Genomic DNA, 27,359 nt, shown 5'->3' with positions numbered 1-27,359 from the left:
GTTTTGGTTCGATTAGTTTGTTTCATGTTTAACGCCAATAAGCAATAAATTAAGACCAATAGATCAAGCGTTAGAGCATTCAACTAAACCACCCTATATAACTTTATATGATATAACATTAGAATTATATCCAACTGAAGTGAGTATAGGTGGTTGCCTATAGAGAAATGCTTATAGCCAATTATCATCGTACTCTATTTGCATGACTGCAGCCTTTCAATACCTGCGTCTACGTCACAGACTGAGCTCAGCACGCAGCATACCAGAGACGTACCAAACTAGCGGATCAAGTAGGAAACGTAATAAGGTGAATAAGGACAACACTAAGACGACGCAATGTTGCCATGTGGAGCAACAAGCTCTCATTGCAGATAGTGTCATGTAACCTTCACTTTTTCTGTAAGTGGTGTTGTAAAGTGCGGGTGCTATTAAAATTAAGCAGTTATGTCTCCGACGGCAACGCTAGTTTTAGTAGTACGATAGCAAGTCTATGAGCCATCGTCTGTTAAAGGGAGAGTGCAGGGATTGGCTGTGGTCAACACGCTATAGGAGACACATGCAAATCGATCATCTTGCCTCAACATGCTCTGGAACTGGCAATGCTGCTTCATGTATTGGCCTTGTGATCAAAAGTAAAAAAACGCCCTCTGCCGCATACTGGTGATTTAATCTTAAGATTTCTAAAAGAGAAAAGGACTGTTTCTTGTTTTGGCTTAGCATGAAATGATAAAGACGATGTTTTCTGTGTTTGTAATGGCACGACGCGAGAGATTAGGCAGTTCGTAATAATAGGTAGTCCGTGTATAGAAAAATTCAAGCATGGAAGTATTGACCAATGAGCGTCGAGCATCGTGGCTCCGCCCACTCAGCGTCTAGACTAGGAACAGTTTTAGGTTACAAACCGTCACTTTTCAAGTTTGCCGCTAGAGTGCCCATTGTCTACTTGTGCGCTGATATTAATTTCTAGAATAATACTTCAAAAACTCCATTAACACCATTCGCGTAAAAATCGCCGCGATTTTACGCCTTTAACCGTAAGTACAACCCTGTAAAACAAACGAAGCCGTCGCGAACGCACAAACAATTGCCTGACGGACCTTGAAGGCTCATGCAAAATGTCAGAACCAGAAGGCATGGACCGGAATGGCGGAACCTTCGATACGCCTAATTCCCCAAAGGAGTCCCCAGCTCATTTAAGCACATCTCATGAGGGTCAGTCCACTTACCCACACCCAAATAAGTCCAACTCGAATGACACCAGCATTGTGAGTGACACCGACACTTCAATGGTCCAGAATGATGTTACTGGACCTGAAAGCCTCTCAGTGCACTGTGAGGAGAGTGACAAAACAATTGAAAGTCAGGACGGCGTTGCTAAAATAGATCAAGAGGAAACTTCCAATCAGTCGAGGGAGCTAAAACTACTCTTGGCCCTTTCCAAGGAAGCCAAGTTAGATACTAACATATCCAGAAAGAGGAAAGTGCAGCCCCTTAGAAAGAAGTACAGAGGTGAAGGTCGAGGAAAGTCTTCAAGGATCCAGTATCCAGTTACTGCAGAATGTGAATTGGAGATGGACCTATCCAGTGCAGATGGCAGTAAAGAGTCCATGCAGGATGATGATACACTCAGCACAAGTTCTAGTGGCAAGGGCACCAAGCGAAAGAAGGGTGATATGTCTAGCAATAGTGGTCTAGAGGAAGGTGTCAAGAAGAGTCGCAAGTCACTATCAACTGATGTAATTGTATTTAAGGTAGGTCATGTTTAGTCATTAATATGTTATCCATCTAAGGACCATAAACTTTAATTTTCTATATAAGTTTAAAAATATTCATGAACTCTAAGAAATGGTACTTTAACTCTTACAAGCATGAATAAACCAATTTCCCTAAGTTCATATAAGGGGATTAATGCTACATTTTCAATAAAGTTATTGTATTACACAAAGTCACTTTGTGGATCTTAACAGTTTTGTAAGCAATCTAAAATAGCTTGAATGTCCTTTATGAATGTGTAGTCAATATTATAATCTCCTTTGTGTAATAAGTACTTGTATACATAAAGCTGCCCAGATATTTTCTTCAATATGTATGTATCATTTTAGCCAAACAAAGATATGTTTTGCTGGCGTTGCCACAAAGACAATGTAAACATAGCCTGTGAAACATGTCCCAGGAGTTATCATCAGAAATGTCTGAAGCAAACCATTACAGATCTGGAACACTGGCCTTGCCCAGAATGTGTGGCCATTTTAAAAGCTGAGAGCACCAATTCGAGGTAAATATCTATTATTATGTGATTATAAGTTCAAATGAATCTAAGATAACAATTCAAAGGTCCCCTGCCTTGCAAGGAATGACCTTGGAACATCTATGCAGCCTGTTGAAGTTTGCAGTTAAACGGATGATACAATGTCAAGGGGTGAGCTTTCACTACCTGTTATCAATTTTTTTTTCACCATTTATTTCATTTCAGTCTGAGCCTTTTATTAACGAAGTCAGTGATAATGAATTTCCTGAATATAAAAAGTACATCATTCAACCAATGGATTTAACACAGCTGGACAAAAACATTAAGGAGAATTTGTACGGCAGTACACAAGCTTTTGAAGCTGATGCCAAATGGATTTTACATAACAGCATCGTATTTAACTCATGTAGGTGTCTATGTGTCTCTCATATTTTTAAAGTTTGCCTTTATTGCAATTGCCATCAATGAATTCTCTTAATGTCTTATGTGCTGCCTAGACTTGGAATTGTCATTAAAATCAGAAACAGGAAGAACGTACAGCAAAAGATGTACGTAATTTCATTAAGTTGGCTACTAGTAGTCTGTTTTGAGTTAGCTGTGCATGTCTTCTAATGACATTTGAATACTTTTTCCATTTAATTGATGTGGGGTGTAGTTTTTGTTGTAGTCTATGTAGTCTATATAGATTGGTTGTGTCCTTTCAGCTAGTACAGAGTAAGCAAATTTCGAAGTTTTTATAGGAAATCTCCGTAATTATAGAAGAAAAAAAAGAACAGAGTATTCTCAATTACTTTTTTGGAGATGGGACTAGTCTATGTAGTAGTCTAGCATTAAACATCGAAATTTGCCCACCTTGGTACAGTTTTTAAGCCGGTACTACACTGACAATTTATTTATGAATTTCTTTACTAACTCACTTCATGGATTTGTTAACATATGTTAAACCCCTTTGATGCTGATTATTTTACTTTAAATTCGGGGTTTCAATACTAATAAATGTTAAGTATTGTTAGAAAATGTTCGTGAATTCATTTGTGATGAAATTTTCAGTCTAATCCCGGTTTAATATATTTTTAGACAAATGGTTAACAAGCAGTTGATGATATATTGAGAGGTTTTTGATTTTAATGACAGTTATTAGTGCAAATTAGGTACCACGTTATAACTAAATGGAAATTGTATTCAAAATGAGTTTGATTCGTAGTAAATGCAGTAAAATCGTTCTTTTGGACTCATTTTTTGTTATAAATATGGTTAGTCTTTGCATGGAAAAAGCAAATTCTTTAAATTCTTGATTGTTTTCAACATTGCAATATCCACTTTTTGCATGTAACTAGTCTAATATTTATAAAATAAGTTGCAAATGTATATGACACTGGCAAGTTTAGATAATTGCAGAGTTGCGTCCGTTATATTGTCAAGAAAATTTGTTTTTATTTAGAACTCAAAATAAAATAACATATAATACACCTGCAATAGGTGTTATTACAGTATTCAATGACATTTTCCAGACTTGAGCCTTAATATCGCCTGGTCCATGTGGTGACAAGTCACCTATTTGACTTGTGATGTAAATTGCCATTAATATATTTTATACAAATTCGGGAGATTGCCGACAGGTTCTGAAACACTCTGTATATTTTATATTCCAAAAATGCACGTTTGTAAACTAATACATTCTATTATTCAACCAATTGATAAGCTATATTGCTCTGTCCAGTATACGTCATTGGTTTTAAATGTGCCTTATTCAAGGATTTGTTAGTTTTAATTGCACTTAGACCTGTTTCAGACCAATCTAAGTTAACAACCGCCGCCAAATTAATAATAAAAATATGCAAGCAAGAAATGTCTGAGATAGAAAATTGTCCCAGTTGTTATTTGAATGCCAATACTAAGAAGAAGACGTGGTTTGTAGAAGTATGTCCGAAACCGCATCTGCTAGTATGGGCAAAGTTGCGAGGTAGGAACTTCAAATAAGATCGTTATTTTAAGTTAAGAGAATGGTTTATGTTAAATGATTATTGCTAGTCGGTTTAGAAACTATGAAAACAATTTTTTAATGCGTCTGAATTTTTAGGTTTTCCATTTTGGCCAGGAAAAGCAATGAAATGCAAAGACGGAGTGGTGGACGTTAGGTTTTTCGGAGCTCACGACAGAGCGTGGGTTCCAGAGAAAGAATGTTTTCTATATTCGCCTAAAGACCCGAACTTATTTCGTGTAAAAAGAGCCGATATTGAGCAATGTGTAGAGGTAAAGAAGGATTCCAAATGGTCCGATCACATTCTTATACAGTTCCTTTCTCCAGGAATTGGAAATTCACGTTGATAACCTAAGAAAGATTTACGGGGAATTCAATTACCCACCGTTCAAAACAGCAATTGACCCTGACAATGAAGTAAAACAGCTGCAAATCTTCCTGCCCATGTATAGTTCTAGTAAAACTAAATCGTTGAAGAGACAGAGTCTGGATAAAGAGCAAGGGGAATCAAAAGAGTGTCAAGAGTTAAAGCTGAAAGGCGCAATCTCAGATGAGTCATTTAAAAGTACTCTGGAGGAGCAACAAACAAGTGAGAAAGATGATGATCCTATGGAGGGTTATGGTAAGAAAAAACAAAAAAGTGAGACATTTATTGATAATAATAATAAATTTTAGGTACAGATGATGAGTCTGTACCAGAAATAGACACCGAATTTCGAAAAACCCTACTACATTTGCCTGAGAATAGAAACGACAACCTTGAGGTCGACGAATACGATACTCAAGTGCCTGCAAATGTTGAACCAGACACCAGCGGAACTGAAGAAGTTCTTTTAACCAGACCGGTTGTTAATGGTAAGTAACATAATAAGCAACCAACTTTTCTAACATTGCCCAATTTCTAATTTCACACATTTTTAATAAGTGGGAATATTATTTACAGATGACAGTAAATCGGGTAGTAACAAGTCTCTACTGGAACCATCCAGTAACAACTCACCAATAGGAGATCCGGCAATGATGTCTTTTCGCCGAAACAGCGATACTGAGTGCACAAGGATTTCCGATAAAATCAGTCGTTTAGACATAGCCGAAAATGTAGAAATAAGCTTGGGAAATGATGAGAAAGGAACTGTCAGCTGTATAGAAAACATATCATCCAGCAACAGCGAGTGTTCTAGTGATTTTAGCGTAGAGTTTAAGAAAAAGCCGGTACAAGTTGATGTAGACAATGTGGAGTTCACTATTTCTCCCGCTAGGAAGTTGAAAATGACTGACACGCTGATAAAGCGGTTGTCTGACGGGGAATGTTCAACCTCCACTGAAGAGAATTCCAAGCTTGATAATGTGGAGCGGGTGAAGAGAAATTTTAATGCACTTGACACAGATGAAACTGAAAATTGTGCTTCTGATGAAATTTTTGAATCAAAATCGCCTTCAGATGAACTTCTTGACTCGGTCCTGGAAAGTAGCAAGTTTGTTGCTACAAAGATTGGAGATAGTTTAACAAAGTCGGCCCAAAAGGTTGCTGAATCAACAGTTAAGACTGTCAGTTCTGGTTCTAAAAATGACGATAAGAGTAAAAATACAGAGTGTGTCAATTGGACTGTAAGGGACGTATCTCAAAAATCCGATAGGACCAAAATTGTCATCAAGGCTGTAAGATCGGAGGAGAGATTAGACCAAATCGGAAAGGAGGGCATTGAGGAGATTAAAGATACAAGTGAAGAACATCAAAGTGATGCAGAAAGTGTTATACCTAAAGCTCAAGTAGTAGCAGATCAGCAACCAAAGGAATCAGGTTAGTGGCATATTTCCTGTTTAGTGTGTATAGTTACGTAGTATAATTATTAAGAAATCCGGTCGGTTTTAAGTAAATAATTTTTCAGAAATTGGAATATATGTCTCCAAATCTCAATCTGATAATCAAGAACAAATTGAAACCAGCACCCATTCTCTATATGTTGAGGAACCATCTATTAAAATCTTACTACATTCAATGAAAGAAAATAGTGACAATGTTTCTTCAAACAATGGTGCGGAATGGGCTTTAGAAAAGAAGCTACAAAGCAGTCCAGACAAGCTCAAAACTTCCAAAGAGCAAGTTGAGAAAAAGAAGTTGCCTAATTTTCATGAAAATCCAACAGAATCGCAAAAGTCAAAAAGTAGAGACCACGACGAAGTAGCAGAAAATGAAGACGTTCGATTCAACATTGATAAGGTAGGAGAAAATCGCATTTCACATTGGTAATTACCTAGTTTGTGCTGTTGCGAAAAGTACTTTGTTGTATTGTAATGTATGGAATACTAACACATTTTTTCAATTTAGAGTACGCCTTTATTTCAGGAGAGTATCATTAATATAATACATTCATCTCTCAACGAATCGCTGCCGAAACCGGTGATAAAATCTGGAAGCCACAAAACAAATTCCAAGGAATGCAACCAATTGCGTCCAAGCAGCGCAGAGAACGATGACACAAAAAGGGGTACCAAACGTAAGAAAAGCGCCGATTGTGAGGAGCGCGCTGACGAAACTCAAAATAAAATCGTTAAATTAGTCTCCATCGAAAGCATTATGACCAAAACGGAGAACAACCAGGAAAATAAAGGAAAAAACAAATCGTCGATACTAGAAACCTCATTACAAGCCAAACGGATCACGAAATCAGCGCAAAATTCGCCTGCCGGATCTGCTAGAAGTTCTCTTCACGAGATAGCAATGGACGAAATAAAAAGTGAGCCTGAGACTGAGATTGAAGCAGGCAGTAGTGGCCTTCAAGATATGGAAGCAAAGAAAAAGTACTTGTCTGCCTTAAATATCCAGGAAAAGGGCGAGGCAGGCGTCCAGAAACCCAAGACCCATGAAATTCGCACCCGCTCTAAAACCGAAGAAAAAAGAGAGAGGTTTAGAGTAAGTAACGAGTCACAAGTAAGTATGTTTTCGATAAGGGATAAGTAGTTGGTGTGGCGTCAGCATTCATGGGTGCTTTTTTGTTATTAACACTGGCGGTTTCGAAGAATAGGCCACATGTGGTAATTTCTTTTACTTTCCTTTATAACATGGTAGACTAATTTGTAAAAAATCTATCCATTTTCCCAAAGAGAGTTCAGTTGTAATCATATTAAAGAGTTGTCATAGTAATTCAATGGAAACATTGTAGGGATGTGACCGGGGCATAAGTTGAATACATTTTCAAATGTGTGTACATTGAATCCAATATGTGAATTGGTCCAATATGTGACCATTAAATTGCCACCCACGTCTTCATACTTCAATCGATGCTAAAGTACTGTTACAGTGTTTCATTTACTGAATTTGTTGACACTATGAGTACGACTCTTTAATGCGATGGTAGGTTAATCCAAAAAAAAAATTATACGCATTATATCTTCGCTTCATTAATACTGGGTCAATCACTATGGCAATGTAAACTTCATATTTGGTTAATTAACTTTGCCTATGTTATTCGACCATATTGAAATCAAAGACATGTTGACATTTATAAGGAAAAAGATTAAATTTCACTTCCAGGTGGTGGATAATATGACGAAGATCATTGACGACGTCGCTATAAATTACAGTGCGGTTCGTGAAGAGGACCGCTTGAGTCATTTGAATAAGAAGAAGCCCACCGGTACTGCCAACGGTTCGAAATCTGACGGCTGTGAAATTTATGTTAGATCTTTTGCAAAAATCGGTAAATGTCTATAAGAGTATATACTGTAATTGACTGGGATCGAATTGTTTATGTGGTGTTAGCTTTAACAATAGGCTAGTTTTCAAGTCGCAATTCTCAGGATAAAAATGTGTAAGATTTCTTTTTTTTGTAGCGACAACTGTCCCTGAAATTAATACCTCGATGATTCCAACTCCACCAAGTAAACAAAAGGCGCGGAAATCATTTCCGCAACCGAACTATTCCAAAGTTGTAAGGCCGAGCATACACCCTCAGCCCAGTGTATCGAAACCTTCAAGTGTCGAATCTCCTGCACGAGTGGCGTCCAGACCTCCTACTGGTAGTTTATTCTTGTTTATTTTATTATTCAATGCAGCCATTGAGCAATGAAAAATAGGTTTTTTTATTGGCCCTTTTGTTTCACCTCGAATTAAGATTCTCAATATCATTTTTCTGAGAAAGAAAAATTACATTTTCTATTGGCGCAAGTTGCGAATAACAACGGATTTTTATTTTCATTGTTTATTCCTGGTATTTGTGACATTGACGTAATGTGTATGTTTATGAAATTTAAAGGTAAATTTTTTCAGCGGTGGCCACAGCCAAGCCCATAATCTCACCGTTGCAGCAAATCGATCAAGTGAGACCTACCAACGGGTACTTTATTTTACAACCGCCACAACAAGATAATCTCGTTTTTCTGCCCCCAAACCAAACTTTGAGCTATACAGCTCCACTAGCTAGTCTCGCCAATCAAGTGATGTCTGTGGTAAGATTCTAGAAGAACGTTTGGGACGAAGTTTGAGGTATGTATCGTTAAGCTTATTGTTTCATTGCGATGCAAATGATGCTAAATGCTTCGTCCCAAACTAGATCTTTACTTTCTCGACCTAATTATGCAAATAGTGACCCACCCTCAATTTTTAGACTCCTTGTTTGGTGTCTGCCACCGCTACTGGCCAAGCAGTAAGGCACATTACGACCCAAGCGCAATTGTGGCATCCAGGCCTTTCTCAAGATGAAAAAGGCATAAATCCAGTAAACTTGGCTACTTCTCAAAATTATATACCGCAAGGGGAATTTGGTGTCACACCGTCATCAATAACTTTAACAAACCCACAAAATAGCAAGGTTGATGGAAATACAAAGAGGCTGGTTAATGGATTAATTGCGGAAACACCAACAATTAACTTGGTTAATTCGAGTTCTGAGTGGACAGCCAGTGGTAAGTGATATCCGTACTGTAATTGAAAAATGTTTCATACCGGCCATGACAACTGGTCCTCTATACGAAAATCGCACAAAGTCCGTTATCGATATATTCGGCCCATCCATGGAATTTTCACATCCAAAATCTTGTAAATTTGTGACAATGACCTTTCTTGCAAGCACAAATAGGCTTTATTTTTTTAGTACCATCGTCAGTCGCCTCTGCTAAACCAACTAACACTGAAAAACCCTCCGAAACGGCAGGTGATTCAGCAACGGAGACCGCTTTGCCAACAATAACCGCTTTACCCGTCGTGGAACCAATTGTAATCGCCGATGGCGATGAAGATTTCACGGTGCTAAACGGTTTGGTGCCAGATACGAACATTTCCAAGATAATTAGCGATGTTGTAAGATTGCTTAAAATACAAAGGTTTTTAATCTATTAAACTTCGACTGTATTAGATACTTAAACCTCTACCGAGGCTAAAGCCTCGACCTCCAGGAGTATTAAGCCAACAGTTCAGTGAAGGTGTCCCCAGTACCGCAGGTCCAGTGGCGGCGAAGATTAATTCCATTGCGCACAGGGTAGGTGTCACTTTAAGGGCCTAGAGATTAAATTATCATAGAAGGTGCTACGGTACTTCAATTGTTCACTGAAATATCTCAAAAATAGTAAGAACTATGAGCAACCACAAGTAAAAAACTCGAAGTTTATCACCGCGAATTTCAATAATGAAGCCTTAAAACATTCAAGTATTTAATTCAGCGATAAGTTAAAATGCTAGTACAGTACGAGCTAATTCCGATAGATGCTAGTGCTGTTCGTTTATGTCACCACTGATCTTCCCGACAGTGTTGCAAATATTTTTGTCTATTGGTCCATTTAATTTTAAAATCACTAATTGAACTGTTTGCAGTTAGGGGACTATTTTCGAGGAATGCTGATAGAGACTTTTGAAGACTTAAGTAAAGCGGACAACCCCGACGCGACCATTGTGAATCTCAAACTAGAGATTGAAAGCCTGAAATATAAGCATAGTATAGAAATTTCGGAAATAGAGAGAAACTTAACCACCGCATTAAAAGACATCCAGCGAACCATTTTGGAGGACAGGGAACGAATTGTTGAAGAGACACGAACCGCCTGCGAGGCCGAAACCATCAAAAAGGTGGAGGAAGCCAAGTCGAAGCAATGGTGATAAATTCCTTTCGGAAATTGGAATTTGCAGACTTAACAACGTTTTTTAGGTGCGCAAACTGCTCCAAAGAAGCGCAGTTTTACTGTTGTTGGAACACCAGTTACTGCGATTATCCCTGTCAGCAGAAGCACTGGTCCACCCATATGGGGAAGTGCGCTCAAAGCGTGAATCCAACAGGTCAAATTACCCCGTCACCCGCAATCAGGCCGGGAAGCCAGCAGATTATTCTCAGGCCCACGAACCCGCCCGCCAAGGCCGGCCTCGGGGTGAGTTATTACCTTTTGCGTTATGGTTCAAAGAGACATTAGATTTAAGGTACATGTTCTTTAAGTTACCTCAGTTTTTTTGGGGGGGAAACCAATCGAGTAGTGTGAGAAAAATTATAAATCTGAGAGTGGGAGTTTATGATATGGTGCATTCAACTTTAAGAACCATTGAGTCAATCATTACGATATTTCCATACCGTAAGCATTTGCACGTTGAAGCTTATTTCAGAAGTTCTCGGGTTTGCATAGGTGTGGGCAGACGTTGGCATTATGTGGGGTGAAGAGTAAACCTGTTGTGTTTATTGTAAAAATAGTATTAGAAATTCGCTTTATTCTAGACGGGGAACAGTTTAGAAGGATCGGCGCATGAATTTTTAGAAAAATAAATAAGGGCGTGCACGCACATACTGCATTCGACGAATACCTCGAATAGGGAGCGATCGGCAAATCGCGAGTAATCATCTTTCTGAAAAATAGATATTTTGTCAAGTGCTCGCTATTCGAGAATCACCGTCTGCTATATGTGGGCACCCGCCCCTGCGGTCAAGTTCCGCTATAGCCTTTAAAGGCGGCCGTTCATTAGGAGCAAAAACGCAAAATCCCTAAAAAAATATCCGAATTAACGCTCATATTTCAATTTTTTAATATCCGGGAGATAAAGGGAATTAGATTGCGATTAGTGATTTGTCACCTCATAGAGTGTATAACATGTCATCGTGGAAATATTTCAGGAGGCAATAGTACTCTGCAAAGCAATTTAAAAAATGCTGATGATCAGTAGTGCACGATTTTCAATATAACGGGTGGCAAAGTTTCACATTTTTTCTCGGAGCACTATCGATTCTTCCGCAGAATATGATCGCTCCCCGAAACATCTCCATGATAATCTACTACACCCTGTAGGATGGTCGAATAGTTCGGTTCAACACATATTCTAATGATATGCCCCTTGCTCAAAGTCGAACTCAAACAAAGCTCCAGCTTTAATGTAAATTGGTTTAAGTTTAGTATTTTTATTATCGGTTGAAAATGCGAAAAAACTTGCATTAACGGAACTCAAAACATAGGCGTACCAAAAACTATATTTTTTGAATTATTACAATAAATGAGTTCAGTAGGTGTGTATTATTTTTTAATTGTATTTAAATACAGATTTCGTCATTCTCATCGTCGGTGGAGTCACGATCGATGCTCGGTTGAGTAATAATAATTGAGCCAGCAGGACGTGACCCATGATACTCCATTTTTTTTGCAAAGCATGAGCCACACCGTTTTTCCGTGCCATGCTATACCCCAAATATCCATCGCAGTGTTTGAATTACGGGAGGATCCTTGATAGTAGTTATTCGGTGGTCTATTTTTCAAATAGTTGAGAAGTCATGTTCTCAGGGTAATCAGCAGAGGATCGGCTTATACTTTTAGCGGACAACAACAAGTCATTTAGCACAAATCCATTTTCGCTGCCAGCGTGCAGGATATCAATTCGTGTGGCTCTCGAATATGGGGTATCTAAACTGCAGTTTTTTTTAATTTTCCACCCGACCATATTTAATCACGACGTGAGCCTTGAACCACGTTTCATCTAAATAAACCATACATCTTCCTAACTGCCGATATTCGTCAAAATACTCATATTCATTCGAAAAGCAACACCCAACTGGCCGCCTCAGGCTTCTCATCTGTACACATATAAAACTACGAATGGCTTAATTTAATTAACCCACCACCCTCCCTCCCTCTGGGCGCAAGAATTTTAAACGCCCTTTGTCGGCGCCACTGGTTTCAATTTGTGTACTCTTACGAGTACTGTGAAAGTACCGGACTTCGTGCGGAGCGCCGGCACATGTCAAATATTCATCGTTTCGCAACCCAGGTCGAGGCAATCATTCGTTCTGGTCTGCTGGCTCAGACATCCAATATGTTACAGGGTCTTTGCAGTTCTGATTCCATTTTGCCTCGTGATGTTTTTGACGTTTTCAATGAATGCTGAGAATACTATACACGCTGTATATTATTTCGTTTCGCGTATCGTTATAGTGCGGTTAGACCGATGAGCTGTACGCTCGCAAAAAAGGGCCTTGGTACCATCGTTACCGTCCGGTTTATGACTCGTGCCTTTGCAAAACACATTGTAAAGTTTTTTGGACGTTTTTTTTTGTACTATTCCTTCTATAAGCGAGGTTTTCAACTGATATTAAAAATACTATAAATGTTAGCTGCATGACGGTACCATTATGCTGTACCAAATAATGAATCATTTTTTCCGAATTGCTCGAAGCTTTTAAGCTGAATAGAATTGAAAATCCCAGTACTTGCTAATCCATATCAGGGTTTATCAGATTCTCGGTCCTTTAAAATAGGTACTTAACATAATTAGGTAGTGTAGCCATTTAATGTCCAGTTATGTAGTTCTTTATTTGGTTGGTTATGTAGCTGTAAGAAGATTTTGTATCTCCTAGAATAAAAAAAATAAACTATTATTTCTGTTTAGTAGTTTTTATTGAGGTATTTTTATTTGCAGAGAGTATTTTCGAAACCCGTTCAAAAAGTGTTTATGAATCGTGGGTTGTCTGGCTCCAAAGCAATGAGGGTGCAGGTAGGTTTAAGATTCTTTAGTAGCGCATGAGAAGCATCTATTAGAAACCGCACTCGTTTCCTTTCCACTTACAAAAGAGATTTTGAATTAACACATTCCCCACGTCCTTGTAATTAAATTTCAGAGTAAAAAACTAGCTAATGTCGACGTTAAATGGGCGTTCTTATTCGGGCACAATTGCAGATCGAGGGTAGTGGTAGAAGTAGGTAGTTTTAGGAGTATTTGGTTCTAATGGCAGCGAAAGTGTGTTGTTAACCTGAATATGTTTCAATAGGAAATTTGAGGCAACAAAAAAATGTTTCATGAAATAGCTACGATTTCCACTAAATTTGAAAGAATTTTTTTGCTCGCTGATTTTGCTTTCTTAGAAGTAAGGATGATGTTTCTTCATTGAGTTGCATCAATTCATTGGAGCACCAGCCCTCGCCCATGCTTATTGTAGTCATTGCTTGTCAATTGAATTATTGCAAGGAAAACTTTTCCTTCTGCCATCGTTAAGCATGCTAAATGTTATTAAAAAAAAAACAAACACTTAAAAACATGCTTCCCCAGACTACGACCGGTAGCCTGTTAACCATGATGGAAACCACACCAGGAAACTACCAACTGGTACCCAGCACCACCGTCCTGAGAGCGGGCCCCACCCTGACCATCAAACCAAACGTAATTACTGTTCCCTCGGCGAATATCTCCAGTACCAGCTCCAGTATTGCCAATCAGCAACCGCAGAAACCCAAACCTGCAGTAAGACTGATCGGACATAGTATGCCTGTTACGACTGCACTGGATGATGATTCCGAGTAGAATTAACATGTACGATGCATGTATAATTTTTATGTGATTTCTTTTCGTCCTGCACAATCAGTTTCAATTATGTTAATTCGAATGAAGACCTGTAGTGATTTGCACGTTGGTATTTAACGCGCCTGAACGCAGCGATAAGTCGCACCAACCTGCGAACCATAATGAGGTCATGCATTGCAAGTGAAAAATTGAATTTATTAAGATAATGGAGAAATGCTGTTTATACAAGTGATCTGCCGTTGATTTTACATCAATACGACTAATACAAGACTTAGTGATAATCGATGTGTATAGTTGCTGCTATTAGTTTACCAGCTAATGTTAAGAAGAGTTGTATATAAGTAGTTATTATAATCTTTGATATTTTTATTTTTACTTCAGCTGTTCTGATTTGTTAGGCACACCCTGAATAAATGTAAATGTTCCACTATAATTAGCCATAAATATTACAAACTCGTTTGTAGCCAGATACCCATAGTACCTACAGCATAAGTATGCTTCGCCGATTTTGCTTTCTTGACCTTGATTCTATAGGAACAATGTGTGGGAATGAGAATGAATTTTTTTAGTCCAACATCTCACGTGTTCCTATAGAATTAGTGCACGGAAGTGCATATTCAAGGTCATTATAATTTAGAAGTCCAGTATAAATAGGTTTTTGGTAAACGTAATTACCGGTTACTGTCCTTATCAAAATGCAATTTGCCTTCGTTTCTTACATTAAGGAATACATATTTGGAAGTATAATACTGATTGTATATTTTCTAATCCCCTTTTGGTTACATATACTAAGTTTAACTGAATTCAGATGAAGGCCATTATGTCCCTTGCTACTGTGAGTATGTAAAATCTCTATTCCAGAGGACACATGGCGTTAACTATCCGAATAATATTTTTAAAGAATGTGATTTTAATCATAATGCGGTCTGATTTGAATTTTTAAACAAGAAAAAAACTGTTTACGTTTCCCTTTAATAAATATTTTTTATAAAAAGGTTATTAAGTTATAATCTACATAATCTACACCAACATTCCTACTAAGCGTTAATAAAAACTTTCGCTCATTCCTAACAAAGCTTTGACAACGTCAATTTTTCATATTATTTTTTGGTTATGTCGTTCCCCAAAAGTTATTTTTAAAGAAATGTCCTCTCTCTCAGTATTTTGTTGTTTAAAAGGCTGTTTAAATGGACTTAGGCTTAATCCGCCCACCCAGCAGATCCACAAACCCAATCCCATTCAGTTGGACACATCTTTCATGGGTAACAAACAGCCAAACACCGGAAAAACTTACATTTATGTTTGAGTTTACAGGATATGAAGTTGTAGTTGTAAAAGGGGGACAAAGAGTTTGTGGTGCTGGGGCAGTATTGGGGAATGCGCCCTTAGTTCAGTCCAAGTCGTACTTTGAAGTAAAAGTTCAGCAGGGAGGAACTTGGTCAATAGGTCTTGCAACGAGACAGACTGATTTAAGTTTGACTGTAGGTAAGTGAGGAGAAGCAGAGGGTCAATAATATGTCTATATTAGATATTGCAATTAATTTTGAAACAAAGTTACTAAGAAAAATCTAATACTCTTTGGTTATTCTTTTATTGGTATTTTGCAGTGGAAAATCTCAAATTAAATATGCACTGAATAGATTTCACATGAGAATCAAGTTAATGTACAATTTGTAACTCATTTGTTTAAGGAGGAATGGATGAATTTTCATGGGCATTATGCAGTGACCACCTCTTTAGACACAATAAGCATGAACTCCATAAATTGGTACTACCTTGTGATTCCAACGAGAGTCTCAGAAGCCTACAGGAGGGTGACGTTATAGGAGTAGCATTTGATCATATACAATTAAAATTCTTTGTTAATGGTAGTGAATTAGACTATTCAATAACAAATATTAAAGGAACCTCTTATCCAGTCTTATATGGTAAGTAATTAGTACAGCTATCGAATCCCTTATCATTTAAACTATTAACTCCCCAAATTTTTTTGTTCTATTCTTAATAAGTAATTTATTTTCAGTTGATGATGGGGCCATATTAGACATCATATTAGAACATTTTAACTTCTCTCCACCTTCAGGGTTTGATAAAATTATGCTAGAACAGTCATTACTTTAAAATAATGACATGAGGCAATCAGAAATTGCCATACTAAAGCCATATTTCTTCACATGTTGTTACTTAATTTATTATCAGACTGGTTTCCATATGTACACATATGACAGAAAAATAGCTACTTTATTATAGGTGAAAAATCAAATTGTATGAAAATAGTATTGAATAATGTGCAAAGACTAATTTTATTTACTTATGAATCTTAACAGCATGGACTGACAGTACAATTTTTTTATCTAGTTTTGTTAAAGAGTATTCTTTAGTTAGGTGCTGTTTGGCTCGATTTTAGCTAGAAAAAAAAAGATTTTAGCTATAGTTTTAGATATCTGCGTTGTGTGTCTGTTGGTTTAATTTAAATTGTGTTTCAGCTGCTCAATCCTATAATGCTAATATTATCTTATTCCATGTTTATGTTAACAAAAAGGTGAATTTTATGTGTGTAATTTGTGATACTTTTATTACAATTAATTATTTAATAACGAGCAACTTAGTGAGACAAAAATATCTATTTGTAAACGTTTTTAAAGGTTTTAATTAATGCATTTGAAACACTGCTGTAGTGTTTTAAAACATGTAATAATCTCAGAGGCTGCAGGATCTCCGTTTTGCATGCTCTGCATTGCAGCTATGTTTGTCATATTATAAAACAGCCAGGGGCCATTGTTAAAAAAAAGGTACATTAAATTTTTGTTGATTGACATTCTTTGGTTAAAATGATTTCATAAAAACATACTTCTTTTTAGATATTAAAGGCAATAACACATTTGATGAATCTCTAGATCCCCTTTAATAAATTCAGGTCCAAAATTAAACTTTGGCACATACAGCATATAGAGCTACCAAACGATTTTTGTAGTTATTTGTTCAGCCAGTATTAATTGTTGCATTATTGCTATCAAACCGAACAATATTTAATTTGTAGCATAAAGGCATTTATTTTTTCACAATTAAAATCGGTGCAAGTAGTATAAGAAAAATGATAATATAAATAATGTTATGTATAATTAAGCTCATCTATTAAGGATTAAGGCATAAAATAGCAACAAAATAATGTGAAATATGAACAAATTATATATTTAATATATCCTGAAATTAGTCCATAATAGTTGTCACTCTACAGCTTGAAATTAAGAAAAACTGAATTTATGTTCATAAGAGGAATTCACCTTAGAATGCTAAATGGAATGATAGATCCAAAGCTGTAAAGTCCTTTAGCTCGCGTTAACAATCGTCCCTAGTTAATACGATTATTTGCAGTTTAGGTAAACGCACCTATTATTGATAACAAAACGTTTTGATTATCATTTTAGGTTGATGACCTATGGCAGGACCGGGAAATAAAAAGCTGGACTATTTATATAGAAAAGAATGTATTTTGTGACGCTTGAATAAAGGTTTTCCAAATAAACTTTATATAAATTGCACTAAAATGATTAAGGAAATATATAAAATTTAATCTAGTTAAAAACATAATAAGTCTTTGGTATAACTCTATAAGCTCTCATAATTTCACTATATAAAAATCAAATCTCTCCTACGAACTAAAAAAGTCGAAATACAATAGTATATTCAATCTGAATACTACATGTGATTGTGCCTCAGTTTTTTTTTATAGAGCGGCGTAATTACAGCAACCCTAAAGTTAAGTGGATGATATTCCCTTAAGCAACAATAATGCATTCCGCCTTAGTGGCAAATTAGTTTAATCTCGGAGAAAACGAGGAAAAGGTATTTATCTCTGCACTATAAATCAAGAAATGAAGATTTGCGAATGGTAAACATATCGTCAAATTCTTATTACCGACATCTCGTTACAAATCTGTTATGTTATAATGATACATTATAAATCTAGACTGCGTTTATACATGCTGCACTTAAGAACAACCCATGAATTAAGACGATATGTTATGTAATACTAATACAAATTATGCCTAAATGGAAGTCGGTAGTTGAGAATTTGTAAGGTACCAAATAAACTGCTCACAATATAGTTCGAACTGCACTTTTGAGACCTCGAAGTTGGACACAAATGCAAAAAATTGTAGATATCGAATTTTTCGCAAAATTTTTATAAAAAAAGACACATTGCAAAAACTCCTCGGCTTTTTTTAAGATCACAAATCGACGACAATGCTAAAACAGCCGCAGATACCAAACGTTTATTAAGTTGAAAATGTATAATTTTGCACGGTATTTATCTTTATCCCTTATAAGGCATTGCCAAAATCTTTCAAGGCGAGGATTCGTCAATGATTTTAAGAAGGGGACTTTCATGAAGAGAATTCGAGCTGTCAAAAGCGACTGTGCCTTCACGACTCCTTTGTGACCAGATTATTGCAACAAGAGTACCCACATGGAGCTATTTAGTTGCAGCTGTTCTCAGTAAATTGAACGAGATCATTTCAGTTGATGGAAAATAATAAGTTAACTTAACATCATATGGAAATAAATTGACAATAATTTTTGTATTCTTTCTAATAACGAAAAATATTATATAAATTTATCATACCTTATTTTCATTGCTTTACAGGGATGTCATTGTCGGGCATATACTGAACGCATCCCGTCAAGCAGTTTAAATAGTTGCAAACCCATTCGGTGGAAGCGTTAAGCATAGACCAGACCACGACAGTTAACATAACCCAGGGTGTTATTGTCTGGTAAGTTTTTCCTACGAGGAAGTTGCTTTATCGCACACCTCTGCGAGCTGAAAGTGACACTTTACCGCACGTAAATCAAAGTAGTATGTGTCAATGTTAAAATATTTTTGCAGTTATTTAACATTGACATGAGTGCAGTACCAAAGTCGACGGATATTTTTTGCATATTACCGCTCATAAGATGAGCGACGTGGCGAGAAAATAAAACAACCACCGCTGGTCGTAAACTCATCGTTTCCGCTTCGAAAAGTAAGATGCAAACAGATCGTTTCTCCAGTTCGCTCCGTTTAGTACATTTCGATCAGCGCGCGGTAAAATATGAATTTCAGTTCTTGTTAGGTAATGAACTATTTTAATGCTATATAAACATATTTTATGATAAACCCCAAAAGACGTGTAAATCTTTCAATTTCATCTCAATGTGCACCACCTTCCTCTAATCAATATTAAAAAAATTCCTCAAGTCCAAAGAAGAAGACTGAGTTCGTTCGCTTTCTCAAATTTGAATAAAATTATTTTTTTGCAGTCATTGACGCCATAATACCTGTTATTTTATATCAGTCCAATTAGTAACTTAAAAAGATGAGTGATAGTATAATATGTAAATCTGGTATATGGCACAAAAAAATAAACTTGCCTTCACCCGTTTACATGGGACCGCTGGGATCTCGATATAAAGATGGTTAAAATTGGGAACATAAATGCCCATAATTACATAATTAACACTATCTGTCTAAATATACACAATAAACATAAACTACATAATTTAGTTTTAATAGTACCAGATGTAGAAGATGACACAGAAAATGTACTGCTTACTTTGAAGCTCAGTCAATGTTAGATCAGAAATTAGTTACGTACGTAGTAAACTTATCCAACAACTGTTTCTCTACCTTTGGTAAAATTGGATGAAAGGGCAATAAATCATGTGATACACTTTAACTAAGGTAGCGGAACGGTCACTTAAAGCTGCCTTAAAGAGACCTATAAAATGCCAGACAAAACTCATCAATTTTTTACACCTCTGGCTGCAAATCCGCTACAAAATCGTTGCCTCATTAAAGGCAATTTTTAGTTTATGACACATTCCAGCTCATGTAATCGCACCTACAACACTTGGGACACTTATTCCTAAAGCTAATCTTGAGTATTAAAAAAATAGCAACTGATCAAATTCGATAAACAAAATCGCGTTGTTTTGGTTAACTAAAACTTCCTCGATTCTAAACCTTGGGCAACTTTACATACATCTTATTAAATATCTTCATTCAACTCTTATTGTTCATCACAATCATCTTATAGATTTGAAGAATGTTACCTTCAAAGCTTCACTCCTTTTTCATCTTATGCTATTTCCTGTCCGGGTCTGAATCATCCAATTTGTCCCAGTCAAAAGCTGACGGATTTACTTTCCAGCTGAGGACTCCTAAATGATTAAATCTTTGCTGGAAATCGATGTCTCTTGACTTCAGTTTTTCAAATCGTGCCAAAAGCAATTTTTTGGCAAAATCATACAAATCTATATCTAAATTATTTAGTTTGGCTATTTTGGCTGCCTGTGCTGTAGTCAACGACGTTATAGTTGAGCTAGATACAGTTGCGTTGTTTTGTTCGAATGGGATGGCGAAGCGAAGGTTAAAGGTTTCTTCAAATATGTATTGGGATATTTTTTGGTATTCAGTCAAGCCGAAAAATGCCATCGATTGCAGATTTTTCTTGGCGCTGGCTAGCATTATTCGGTCTCTGTCAGCTTTGGGCATGTAGCTTTGATCGTAGCAACCTAATGATAACGAAATTAAAACCTTTTCACTGCGAATCTACATACAGTATATTTTGCCAATGAAAATTGTCAAATTGTTATCTTGTATACAGGATAAACTCTGTATAACGCTGTCGACAATTTCCATTGCATAAGCTATTTAAACTTGCCGATTAATTCTAGATCCGCCAACATTCTGGTCTGTCTATTGGCGGCTAAATTACTATCACAATCAATAAAGTCATCTAATTCCACTCCTTCCCAGTTATCTCCGTCATAACAAGAGGGAATTTCATCTAAAGTGGCTAATCGCCCTTTGCACCAATGTCGAGCACCTTTCCACGTTGCTCCTCTTTGAACATGTCTAAATTCCGACAAATATCTAAAATATATATTGATATGTAATTACATTAATCCCCCACTTTCTGCACGTCATTAAAGCCACTCATTCAACTTCAGGAAGTAATCCATCTATTTGCTTAGGCTGTCTACAACCGTCCATGCGTTTGGGTCTCTACATATCCGTGAGGAAATTTTTTTAGCTCTTTTTGTTTCGAGTTATGAGACATGATGTACATACACATTCAATAAATTTGAAATTATTGACATTTTTGACGATCCGCGATTGGTTTACTTCCCTGTTAGACCGACTGTATCGCCCACCTACCTTGCTATTGGTTCGCGTAGTAAACTAATATAAAAATAACGTCTTTTTACTACTTGTTCAAGTGCGTCCAACTTCTCATCCACGCAACTTGTCAATTCTGTCCAATCGGCATGTAGGCCGCATTTCCAACCGGTAGTGTATCGACTAAACAGCCAGCTTTGATTCGAATGCGGCCGGAAACAGTAACAACGTTTCCTGGTTAAAGGGCATTTGCATGGCCTTTTCAAGTCCAAATCGTGGACTAAGTGCTTGCCGAATGATGTTCCACCTGAAAAATATTAGAAAACCTTAAATGTAGTCTAAGATAAAATTAAATAGTTGAAGGCGCATTGTTAATTCTTTCTTTCCTTTTGAAAACGCTTCACATATAAGTAAGGGTTGATTGAGAGGAAAAATGGCACACTACTCTTAATTAAAATTAACTGAATAATAACATTCTTTTTTCATCTAAAAACAAACAACCTTTCTTGAAAATATGGCGAAGGCAACCGTATATGATCCCAATTTGTATGTTTATATTTATTTTTTATTGTGTAAATATTTGATTATCTATATATTAAAAACGTAAATATTAAATAAAAATTGTTAATTTTTCTGTCGTTTAATCGAAAAACTTATCTGGTACTTCTCATATCAGAGTAATATTCGTATAACACCATAAAATTGTCGTCATTACGATAAATATATTGCTCTTCATGAGGAGATAATTTAACGTTTTTTTAAACCCATATTGCAATAATAAAAAAAATTACTGGTTTAAAGATTATTTATTTATTGCTTAGATGTGCTAACTAGCTTCATCGATTTAACTTCGCTCTGTCTACGATCACTGAAGAAGCCAACTTTTAATAGTTTCCGGTTGGCAAACTCGATTCAAATGCGTCAGTGGCTGAATTTATGTTATTGAACTTATTTACTCTTGGAATCATTATCCGCGAACTATTCCATTCGCATTTAGCCGTACTTTTTGAATCAACCAAGAAAGCCTCATTGAACGAAATAATAATATACAGTGTCCCACCTAAAATTCAGGTATTGACGGAATTTCCGGTTTAAGTGGAATGTTCGAATTGGCTAGTTCATTTAATTTAATGATACACCAAATATGTTGTCGAAAAAAATCATTCAATGGATTGAAAAACTAATGGGGGCGCACCACCTCTCGGACACACCCGGCGAGTTTGAAGAATACTTGAAGACTTATTTCCATTTTTATAGGTTTCTGCAGCTAAATTTACCAGTTAAAATTCCTGAATAAACTTGAAACAATGAACATCTCAGTAAATATTTTCACTAAAGGAGAATTATTATCCCCACATCCAACATAAAAAGAGGAAACATATAATAAGGTTATTTAAATTTTAAAATAAGTAGACAAAGCGTAACGTCATGAACGCTATAAGAATTTATAAATAGCTTAATTTAAATATTATGGACAGACACTGGCCAAGAATGTAATAGACTTGGGGGTAATGGCCCATTTCCTATCTCAAAAGAAAAATAATGTAAATATTAACTTCCCAATTTGAGTCTGTAATTCCTGCCCCTAATAGATTAGTCTGCAAAAGTAATTTCCAAGAGTTTTGTACGGCAATATGTAGCCACTCTTGTTTACTAATAGTATACGTTCCTTCTTTCGTTGAGTGTGTAAAGTACAAATGCCTTCTACCTACCTGTCTTCTGCATATGAAGGAATACCATTACGTCGTGCGAATCCATGTCAAAAGCAAAGTCGTCATTTAACATATCGTCGTAGCTTAAGCCAATTTTGTTGCTTCCCAAAAGAAGCGGTTTGCCCATGTTGTCATCTACTGGAGGCACTACGTCTCTAGATGATAAAGCACATACCTGAAACAAAGACTTGAATGTATTGAACAATCTTAAAAAGGGAATCTGATAATTGGAGAGTCCTTTGTGAGAGAAAAAAATTAAAAACAGATAAATAAAAAACGAAAAAATAAAAATAAAAAACAGATTATATTATATTGGGTCACAATGTGTATTATACAATATAAAAAGGGATCCACATGCATATTTGCATTTCTTCTGATATTTTTCATCCAGGGAGCTACAATTTTATTGGGATATCTGCCACTAGTAATCGTTTAGTAACATGAATCTCTAGTTGTTCACATTGACAATCCAGTCGGCACTGAACTGATAATGGTAATTTAAAATGCAATTGTCAGTTTTATAGAGGTGAACGTTTGGTGTCTCTCTATCATTCCATGAGTAAAAGTCGCTACTTACTTAATTTAAATAATATTAAGCTATGACCTTACTAGTATTTTTCATTAATTTCACCAGGACACCGTAAAAGCGTATCTATCATTTGCTAACTCAAAGGTAATACAAGATTGGAAAACAGTTATTTTACAGCAACTCTTAATACTACTTACTTTCTCGGGACAGAAGTACCCGAATCCAAAAATCCCGAACAGGCACAGGGCAAGACAAAAAATGCAAATCCGCTTCAGCCTAGAAGACCTCGCCTCCATTTGTTTGATCTCATAAACACCATTAGGCAAAACAAGGGCTATATCACTGTCCAGTACTTGAACGGATACGCTTTTCGAGTTCTTCATTATTCACTCCATGGATGTTTTTCTTGTCTTGTTGGGGGTAGATTAAAAGGGCGCGATTCCCGCGAACATGTTGCAGCTTCTTCTAAGACCTACACAATTACAGAAGTATCAAGAATAGATCACATATCACACTCTGCAACCACCATATAAATTTAACAATAGCGAGATTAAAGATCGCGGATTGAGAACGTAACACAAATCCACAAAGGCCAAGAGTTGATCAGATTCAACTGTGATTGTGTGCTGTATGGTGAATTGATTGGTCTCGATTGTGATTACAAAAATAATAAATAAATAGAAGAATGTCAAAATACAAATTTTTGAGTGACAGTAACAATTGACGACAAAGACAGTGAATTATAAAGTATAGTATGTAAAGATTGTACCAAATTCCAAAAACAAAATGTCGGTGTCTATAATGTAGACAACGGACTAAAATTTTAACCGATTGTAAAAGGTATTAAAGTATAAGTTAATTTAAAAAGCCCTAGAATTCTAACCAAAATATATTTAGAACTTTCCTGGATTTACCTTTCGGGAGTATATTTTTTAGATTCTTCATTACAACTGGAACACATCTTCGAATACTTTGAACACAGTTTTATAAAAAGCACGTGTAAGTCTGAGAAAATTTGACAATCAGCTGATTCTGTCCGACAATTGAACAAAAAATGTCCCCCTCTCTCAAATCAATTTCCAGTCCAAATTGAGAAATGAAAGCTAAAGTGTTCTTCGTTTAAATTACGTAATATGAGACCGCTTTCAACCTTATTAATTAGATTCACTCATTGGAAATGTATTAAAGTACCTGTTTGTCAAAATTTATGATTAGTTTTTCAAGGTTTGCACGGCTGTGCGTTATCCGTCGTCCTGTTTGGTCTACGAGAACCGGAGTTGGATTTACTTTTATAGCGAATACTTATCAATCCACGGGTAAATAGCCTTTGTTGAAATTGACTAAAGTAGATTCAGGGCTATCAGATAGTTGGAGTTGTACATATTACTGACTGCTGATATCACTGTCAGTAATAAATTTTGTAACTTTTTTAAAATATCCGAAAATAAAAAAAAAAGATGAGCAATACGCTTCAGACCCATAGAACAAATTTTCTAAAGTTTTAATCATTTAAATTTTTACAGGAGCACTAACCATGAGTCAAAGTATCAATGTGGATAAGGAGGAATTGCGGAAGAGGCTCACTCCTTTGCAGTTTCATGTAACTCAAGAAAAGGGAACTGAGAGGCCTTTTTCTGGTAAATATTACGCTTGCTATTAGGTTTCTTTCTAATTTAATCATCTCCAGCATTAACATTATATTTATTCAGCTCATCACTAAAGTACCATTTAAACAACTAAATTCAAACATAATCTTATTAATAAAACGAATCCTTAGGAAGTTTATTTATTTATTACTTTATTATTAATGGCATTGCTATTAATGGTACTAATATAAAATAAAGGGTTAAGAATGAGGAATGGGAAAGTTAGGTAAACTCAGCCTTCAGAAGTGCCAAATCTACACTGAATTACTTCCCCCTTACATTCACCAACAACTGAACAATTTTTTTTCCATCCCCACAGGTTGTTACAATAAACTCTATGAAGAAGGAATTTATGCCTGTCTAGTCTGTGAACAGCCCTTATTTAGCTCTGACACAAAGTATGATTCTAGCTGCGGCTGGCCAGCATTTAACGATGTTTTAGACCAGGGGAAAGTTAAACTTACCCCAGATACCAGTGGAGGTAAAAAATTTGTATATTTTATTGCCTCTAACTAATAAGCTGACCCACTAATTGATAATTTCATGTTTTGGTTTGATTGTTGTTATGTGACCTTCCTAGTTCCTGCCTTTGATATATTTCTGCTCCATTGAACAATGTTTTTTAATGATTAACTCGTACGGCTAAATTATACCTTGACTATTTGGCGAATTGAATTTTTTTTTGTATTCAGCGAAATGTAATTATAGAATGGGAAGGTCATCGAAAGCTCAACCTAAAGACTTCAGGGCAGTCCAAATAAAGTCAGTTACATTGGTGATTATGCAAATGAGATCATACAGAAGGGTTGATCTTGTTAGCGAAGGGACGCTCCGCCTCTTTAAATCATGAACAAACCTTATCGCCTTATATCTTCCACCATTTCCATAATCCTTATATGTAATACTCTTTATTCAGGACACCTTTTATAGTACCTGAGGTGTACAAATGTGTATATTACAGTGTATTATTTTGGGGCCCTCTGGATGAAAATAGGGCACAGAGCAAATAAATCCTAAAGGCGCAAGCATTGGTTATCTTTACAATAGTTTAGAGGTTATAAACACGTGACTGTCCTGATCTCCTTAACCCAACTAGACCGTAGATGTGTGGCTTAAATCTCGCTAACCCTTCAACACGCTATCATTTGCATTTGACGACAAACTAGTCCTACTGGGAGGCTAATGTAGTTGTTTTCTTTTTGTTCCCGCTCTGGTCCGGTCTGCGTATACACCACCTTACACAAACCGACACTTGTTTTATTATGATTTTCGTTTCTCATTCTTATCAATCACCCGCTTTCATTGGTTTTTTTTGGTTACCCGCACCCTCCTCACACATCGCCACCTCCCATCCTCTCTCCTCTGGCCCCACGCCACCATCAGTTGGAGCAAACCTTTTACTCCTCATATCCCAACCAGGCCGCATCAGGACCGAAGTTACTTGCGCACAGTGCGGGTCACACTTGGGACATGTGTTCAACGATGGACCACCTCCGACCAAGAAGAGGTTTTGCATCAATTCGGCCAGTTTGAATTTTATAGCGAAGAATTCAAAAGCGGGGGATAGTAAGTGAAACTTGTGGAATTTTGTTGAAGGATAGAGTTTATTGGTGTATACATATCTTGTACGCGCAGCTGCCTAGTTATTAGTTGTCTTGCTTAGGGCCTCTAGATCAATGTTCTGGCAACTTTACCGGCAAGATAGTTTTCGTAGATAAGGAGAAATGGCCAATCAATCCAAAATATCTGGTTGATAAAATTAGCAGAGCTTTGATAAATTGGCACTTAGAAAGGAGCCATTAAATAAAAGATAATTAAGTCTCATCCAAAATATAGTTTTCTGGGAGTCTTTTGCTCTTCTCAGTTTTACTAATGATTGTATTCAGCCAATTTCTGTACAGAAATGCGTTTATTAAATCAACCAAATTATGTATTTATCTCGATGTAGTACTGAATTTGTATCGTATACTACTACTACTCCTACTACTACTATTGCGTGTTGTGAATGTATTGTTACTAATATTAAAACATATTTATTTTTATATGCAACAATAAAATGAAAAAATGTTAAAAAATATAATGTTGATTGCATGAAAAGTGTTTTTTTTACAAGAGAGAAGGCTGGAGTAGGTATGGTATCCATAGAATTTTCGAATATTCGTGGTTTGCAGGACCGGCCTCAGTAAGCCTGGCGCCCTAGGTAAAATTTTTAATCACCGCCCCTCTACCTCGTAGAAAAATCGTCTACTGCCAATCGTAAAATTGTTACTCCTTCAGAAAAAATGACGTAGGTGAATTAAGGCAAAACAATAAAGCTTAGT

General features: G+C 36.4%; 4 protein-coding genes across 16 annotated transcripts; 3 read left to right on the top strand and 1 right to left on the bottom strand.

Moving 5' to 3' along the window:
• The first annotated feature begins 252 nt into the window (after positions 1-252).
• On the top strand, positions 253-14,733 carry Zmynd8 (Zinc finger MYND-type containing 8). 11 transcript variants are annotated; one of them, XM_066303062.1, is made up of 22 exons: positions 328-1,751; positions 2,103-2,275; positions 2,335-2,419; positions 2,474-2,654; positions 2,746-2,796; positions 4,041-4,211; positions 4,329-4,501; positions 4,557-4,851; positions 4,905-5,084; positions 5,173-6,030; positions 6,119-6,450; positions 6,559-7,161; positions 7,765-7,930; positions 8,064-8,249; positions 8,500-8,678; positions 8,837-9,134; positions 9,323-9,528; positions 9,584-9,706; positions 10,039-10,316; positions 10,370-10,586; positions 13,108-13,182; positions 13,735-14,733. In XM_066303062.1, the coding sequence occupies exons 1-22, from the start codon at positions 1,116-1,118 to the stop codon at positions 13,984-13,986; spliced, it is 5,718 nt and encodes a 1,905-aa protein (XP_066159159.1). In that variant the 5' UTR covers positions 328-1,115; the 3' UTR covers positions 13,987-14,733. The 11 variants fall into 11 exon arrangements, with proteins under 11 accessions (XP_066159157.1, XP_066159159.1, XP_066159154.1 ...); XM_066303055.1 differs by having other exon boundaries at positions 329-1,751; positions 9,584-9,710; positions 10,043-10,316; XM_066303059.1 differs by lacking the exon at positions 2,746-2,796 and having other exon boundaries at positions 329-1,751; positions 2,335-2,654; positions 6,559-6,727; ... (1 more) ...; positions 9,584-9,710; positions 10,043-10,316.
• A 371-nt stretch (positions 14,734-15,104) lies between these two features.
• LOC136350931 (SPRY domain-containing protein 7) lies at positions 15,105-17,207 on the top strand. Its single transcript, XM_066303115.1, has 4 exons — positions 15,105-15,248; positions 15,301-15,471; positions 15,678-15,914; positions 16,010-17,207. Exons 1-4 carry the CDS (start codon positions 15,131-15,133, stop codon positions 16,105-16,107), a joined length of 624 nt encoding a protein of 207 aa, XP_066159212.1. The 5' UTR covers positions 15,105-15,130; the 3' UTR covers positions 16,108-17,207.
• A 279-nt stretch (positions 17,208-17,486) lies between these two features.
• Hs6st (heparan sulfate 6-O-sulfotransferase) lies at positions 17,487-24,051 on the bottom strand. Its single transcript, XM_066303087.1, has 5 exons — positions 23,590-24,051; positions 22,864-23,038; positions 21,191-21,458; positions 20,694-20,905; positions 17,487-20,544 (listed from the first exon to the last, which is right to left on the bottom strand). The coding sequence occupies exons 1-5, from the start codon at positions 23,773-23,775 to the stop codon at positions 20,114-20,116; spliced, it is 1,272 nt and encodes a 423-aa protein (XP_066159184.1). The 5' UTR covers positions 23,776-24,051; the 3' UTR covers positions 17,487-20,113.
• Positions 24,052-24,433: 382 nt separating this feature from the next.
• SelR (methionine sulfoxide reductase SelR) lies at positions 24,434-27,135 on the top strand. Of its 3 annotated transcripts, none has more exons than XM_066303121.1 (4): positions 24,434-24,708; positions 24,916-25,029; positions 25,358-25,519; positions 25,747-26,415. In XM_066303121.1, the coding sequence occupies exons 1-4, from the start codon at positions 24,600-24,602 to the stop codon at positions 25,797-25,799; spliced, it is 438 nt and encodes a 145-aa protein (XP_066159218.1). In that variant the 5' UTR covers positions 24,434-24,599; the 3' UTR covers positions 25,800-26,415. The 3 variants fall into 3 exon arrangements, with proteins under 3 accessions (XP_066159218.1, XP_066159216.1, XP_066159217.1); XM_066303119.1 differs by lacking the exon at positions 25,747-26,415 and adding an exon at positions 26,422-27,135 and having other exon boundaries at positions 24,436-24,708; XM_066303120.1 differs by lacking the exon at positions 25,747-26,415 and adding an exon at positions 26,458-27,135 and having other exon boundaries at positions 24,438-24,708.
• The last annotated feature ends 224 nt before the right edge of the window (positions 27,136-27,359 follow it).

This window comes from Euwallacea fornicatus, chromosome 4 (assembly GCF_040115645.1).
Source record: "Euwallacea fornicatus isolate EFF26 chromosome 4, ASM4011564v1, whole genome shotgun sequence".
In the NCBI taxonomy this organism is placed as follows: Eukaryota; Metazoa; Arthropoda; class Insecta; order Coleoptera; family Curculionidae; genus Euwallacea; species Euwallacea fornicatus.
The sequence above is the reverse complement of the archived record's forward strand: the minus strand, read 5'-3'. Positions and strand labels throughout refer to the sequence as shown.

Coding starts and splice junctions, on each gene's coding strand:
- Zmynd8 (XM_066303054.1), top strand. CDS start 1,116: ATGTCAGAACCAGAAGGCATGGACCGGAATGGCGGAACCTTCGATACG. Junction 1,752..2,102: donor CTGATGTAATTGTATTTAAG/GTAGGTCATGTT, acceptor GTATCATTTTAG/CCAAACAAAGATATGTTTTG. Junction 4,852..4,904: donor TGATCCTATGGAGGGTTATG/GTAAGAAAAAAC, acceptor AATAAATTTTAG/GTACAGATGATGAGTCTGTA.
- LOC136350931 (XM_066303115.1), top strand. CDS start 15,131: ATGTCCTCTCTCTCAGTATTTTGTTGTTTAAAAGGCTGTTTAAATGGA. Junction 15,249..15,300: donor GTTGGACACATCTTTCATGG/GTAACAAACAGC, acceptor TTGAGTTTACAG/GATATGAAGTTGTAGTTGTA. Junction 15,915..16,009: donor CTCTTATCCAGTCTTATATG/GTAAGTAATTAG, acceptor ATTTATTTTCAG/TTGATGATGGGGCCATATTA.
- Hs6st (XM_066303087.1), bottom strand. CDS start 23,775: ATGAAGAACTCGAAAAGCGTATCCGTTCAAGTACTGGACAGTGATATA. Junction 23,039..23,589: donor GGTACTTCTGTCCCGAGAAA/GTAAGTAGTATT, acceptor TCTTTGTTTCAG/GTATGTGCTTTATCATCTAG. Junction 21,459..22,863: donor CCTTCATATGCAGAAGACAG/GTAGGTAGAAGG, acceptor AATATTTTTCAG/GTGGAACATCATTCGGCAAG.
- SelR (XM_066303119.1), top strand. CDS start 24,600: ATGATTAGTTTTTCAAGGTTTGCACGGCTGTGCGTTATCCGTCGTCCT. Junction 25,030..25,357: donor AACTGAGAGGCCTTTTTCTG/GTAAATATTACG, acceptor CCATCCCCACAG/GTTGTTACAATAAACTCTAT. Junction 25,520..26,421: donor TACCCCAGATACCAGTGGAG/GTAAAAAATTTG, acceptor CGCCACCATCAG/TTGGAGCAAACCTTTTACTC.